This window comes from Neomonachus schauinslandi, unplaced genomic scaffold (assembly GCF_002201575.2).
Source record: "Neomonachus schauinslandi unplaced genomic scaffold, ASM220157v2 HiC_scaffold_1646, whole genome shotgun sequence".
Taxonomy (NCBI): domain Eukaryota; kingdom Metazoa; phylum Chordata; class Mammalia; order Carnivora; family Phocidae; genus Neomonachus; species Neomonachus schauinslandi.
In genome coordinates, this window is record NW_025410336.1 from 4066 (window position 1) to 7883 (window position 3818).

Sequence of the window (3818 nt, forward strand, 5' to 3'; positions counted from 1 at the left end):
TTCACACCCTCGATGCTTCACACACACATGAAGCATGCACTGCCCGAACCCACCTTTCAGCCCATGCTCTCTTGGGCAGCAGGACTAGTGGCGATGAGGTGGACAATGGTGTCCTCATGTCCCTCATGAGGGTTCTGCAGCCATCCCCAGCTTCTGCATTCAGGGCCACTGCAGGCTTCTGCAGACGACTACTCTACATAACTGTCTCATTACGCCTCTGGTCCAGGGGCAGAAGAGCCTGCCAGGTAGGGTGCATCCAGGGCACCCTGAGCCTCAGGCTGGCTGGCCGTGGGGAATGCAGGAGTAACTTGTGCCCAGAGCCCCTCAGCATCACATGGGGACCATGCACAACACAGCCTCTGGCTTGTCTGCAGGTGGACTTGGAGGCCATTGGGGAAGCGGCTCAGTCAGCCCAGATGGCTGTGAGGACACTGCAGACATAGGATGAGGCTGGAGAAGACTCTGTCCTGTCATGTCTCCACATCCCAGGCTTACTGGTTCCTTCTACACAACCCAGGGAGCAGAACAGGAACTTGGGATAATGGGGGTGGGACAGCAGGTTAATTGGCTTCTCAACTTTTGTCATGAACAGGTAGCTATTTTCTTTTTTTTTTTTTTAGAACACCTTAAATTTTTAATCCTTTCTTTATAGGTTACCTAGACCACGTCTGATTAAGAAAACTGTAGAAAGTTAGTACCTGCCACAAGCAAATGCCAGGCTGCAGCACGTGTCGATTTTCCGCAGACTCCTGCTTTGCAGGGTCTCCACTCACACTCGCTGGAATCCATTGCGGCAGAGTTTAGTCCACAGGTCGCTTCTCCCCGTATTTCTTTGGAACGTCTTCAGCGTTCTTACAGAATTTTTTACGGTCCTTAGAGTATTCTTCAGCTAGGTCAGCCCGAAGTGGGTGCTCGGGCTGGGGGTCGTTCACCAGTGCTGTGAGGGACTGGATTACTTGGCCGGTTCTGGTTGCTGGCTTCCAGTTTTCAGCACTAATTCCTGGCAGACAGACCTGCCCCTTTTCATCGATGTTTGGGTGACAGATCTTTGTTTTAAATATGATCTTCGGTGCTTTGAGTGGGTACTCTGCTGGAAAGTTGATTTCGATTTGGAAAGCCCCCTTATCATATGGGGGGTTGTCAGGAACAATAAGCCCTCACCAAGTCAATAAATTAGCTTCATCAACCTGGATGTTAGGGAAGTCTTTCATTCCACATTTGTGGATTTCGTCAAGCTCCTTCATCAGCCTCCTGCTGGCCGCTACTTGGATCTGGCATGGCTTGAACAGGCAGCAATTTTATCTACTCTACTGCCTGTTTTACATAAGCTAAACTTTCCCTGCTTGTCACCATCTTGGATCCCAGGTTTCTCCAAGTGCATGATGATGTGGGAAAGTTCTTGGACACTCTGTGACCTTTCAGGCTTCAGCAGGCCTAAGGTCAAGTGGCTGTTAGCAGGTGTGGGGGTGTAGAGCTTGCTGGGCAGGGCAGCCAGCTCACATCCTGGGGGATCCACTGCCAAACCTGACCCCTGCGGAGCCCTGCTTCTGGAGGGAAGGGATCTCACAGCCCTGAGACCCAAAGACAGAAGCTCACATTCCCAGAGCCAGGTTGGCCCCCCGTCTCTCCTCATTCCTCACCTACACATCCCCTAACAGAGCCAGCCAGGACCCCACAGGAGATCCAGCACCATCAGCATCAGTAGGAGGAGAGTCAACTACTGAATGAAAACTCTAGTCCCTTTCTCTCCATGTCTGGAAAAGCAAACACCGTACGTGGGGTTATCGTGGAGTGGGTAGCGGGCAGAGGGTGCAGGTAGACTGCAGCTGACACAGAATTAGCTGGATTTCTTGACACTGCCTTTTTCTTTGTCTCTGGAGAAAAAGAGAGGTGATTAACTAAGGTTTTAGGATTTCTCATTTCAGCAGATATAATCAAACAAATAATGACAAATAGTCTTTTATGTGCACAAAGCTTTCCACATTTCTAGAAAAGAAAATGCTCAATTGACAGGGACTGGCAGAGCAGAACTGGATAGAGCCCAGGGGCCCTCAGGCCTGACATGCAGTCTGGATACGACAGAGCTTGGAACTGTGCTATGGAGTGACGTTGGAGACCTTTAAACTGTATTTCCAGGTGATAAATTTAGAGAGAAAGTTATGTTTCATAATATTAGTTTGTGGGTATTATACTCTAACCCCGTTCACTAACCCCCTTTTTTTCAGTTTTAGAGGTAGAATTTACTGATTCATCAGTTGCATATAACACCAGCGCTCATTACATCACCTGTCTCCTTGACACCCATCACCCAGTTACCCCGTCCCCCACCCATCTCCCCTCCAACAACCTCAGTTTGTTTGCTATAGTTGAGACTCTCTTGGGACACCTGGGTGGCTCAGTCCATTAAGCGCCTACCTTTGGCTCAGGTCATGAACCTGGAGTCCTGGGATCCAGCCCCATGCTGGGCTCCCTGCTAAGTGGGGAGACTGCTTCTCTCTCTGCCTCTGCCCCTAACCCCGCTCATGCTCTCGCATATAAATTATATTCTTAAGAGTCTCTTTTGCTTTGTCTACCTCCCTGACTTATTTTATTTCCCCCCCTTCCCCTGTGTTCATCCATTTTCTTTCTTAAATTCCACATGATTGACATCATATAATTGTCTTCCTGATTGACTTATTTCACTTAGCATAAAAACCTCTAGTTCCATCCCCCTGGTTGCAAATGGCAAGATTTCATGATTTTTGATGGCTGAGTAGTACTCCAATGTGTATATATAGCAGATCTTCTTTATCCATTCATCTGTCGATGGACACCTGGGCTCTTTCCTTACTCTGGCTATTATGAACATTGCTGCTCTAACCACTGGGGGCATGTGCCCCTGGAATCACTATGTTTGTATCCTTTGTATACACACCTACTTGTGCAATCCTGGGATTTGGGTATCTCTATTTTTCATTTTGAGGAACCTCCATGCTGTTCTCCAGAGTGGCTGCACCAGCTTGCATTCCCACCAACAGTGTAGGAGGATCCCTTTCCTCCGCCTCCTCACCAGCACCTGTTGCCTCTTGTGTTGTTAATGTCAGCCATTATGAAGGTGTGCGGTGGCCGCTCACCATGGTTTGGATTCGGATTTCCCTGACGATGAGTGACGTTCAGCATAGTTTCATGTGTCTGCTGGTCGTCTGTAAGTCTTCTTAGAGCAATGTCGCTCATGTCTATTTAACGTGCCCTTTCGGGGTAACTCATCCTGGTTTTGATTTCAGCACAGCAGCTTCCCGGGCAGTGACTGTCTTTGCCCTTGACTCTGGTGCTTCAGCATCACAGGGTAGACTCCGCCGTAAGGCCCGAGAGTTCATTTCCCCTCTTTCTGGCACTGGGCGAGGACTCCACCTCTGCGCCCCGCCCGTCCCCCGGGCGCCCGACTGCACACACGCAGCCAGGAGCAGCCTGGCCTCCCTCACGGCGCCATGCATGCCGGCCCACGTCCCTGCTCCAACCCACGGTTTGCAGAACAGAGCCCACGCTCGTTAATTGGACACCGTGACCCACACGGAGAGCCGCCGACCCCCCTGCGACCCTGCAGACACTCCCCAGGCGGAGGCCGCCTGCCCAGCCCACTCCCCACCCTCTGACACGCGCCCACACGCATCGTGGGCGCCCAGCCCCACGCTCTCCCTCGCTGGTCCCAGAGGCCGCCTCTGCCTGTCCACTCAGCATCCCTGCCTGGTCCAGACGAGCTGGCTGCAAGCTTTGTGCACCAGGTCCCGAGCACCGCACCCCATACCGCCTTCTGAGAATGTGAGCCCGAGGATGCAGAC

At 51.4% G+C, this 3818-nt stretch overlaps 1 protein-coding gene across 1 annotated transcript; it reads right to left on the reverse strand.

Moving 5' to 3' along the window:
- Positions 1-800: 800 nt before the first annotated feature.
- Positions 801-1280, reverse strand: LOC123323868 (ubiquitin-conjugating enzyme E2 L3-like; the record flags this gene model as incomplete). Its single annotated transcript, XM_044912384.1, has 2 exons — positions 801-1142; positions 1239-1280. Coding segments are annotated over 2 exons (384 nt in total), but the record flags the coding sequence as incomplete, so codon positions are not given.
- Between the last annotated feature and the right edge of the window lie 2538 nt (positions 1281-3818).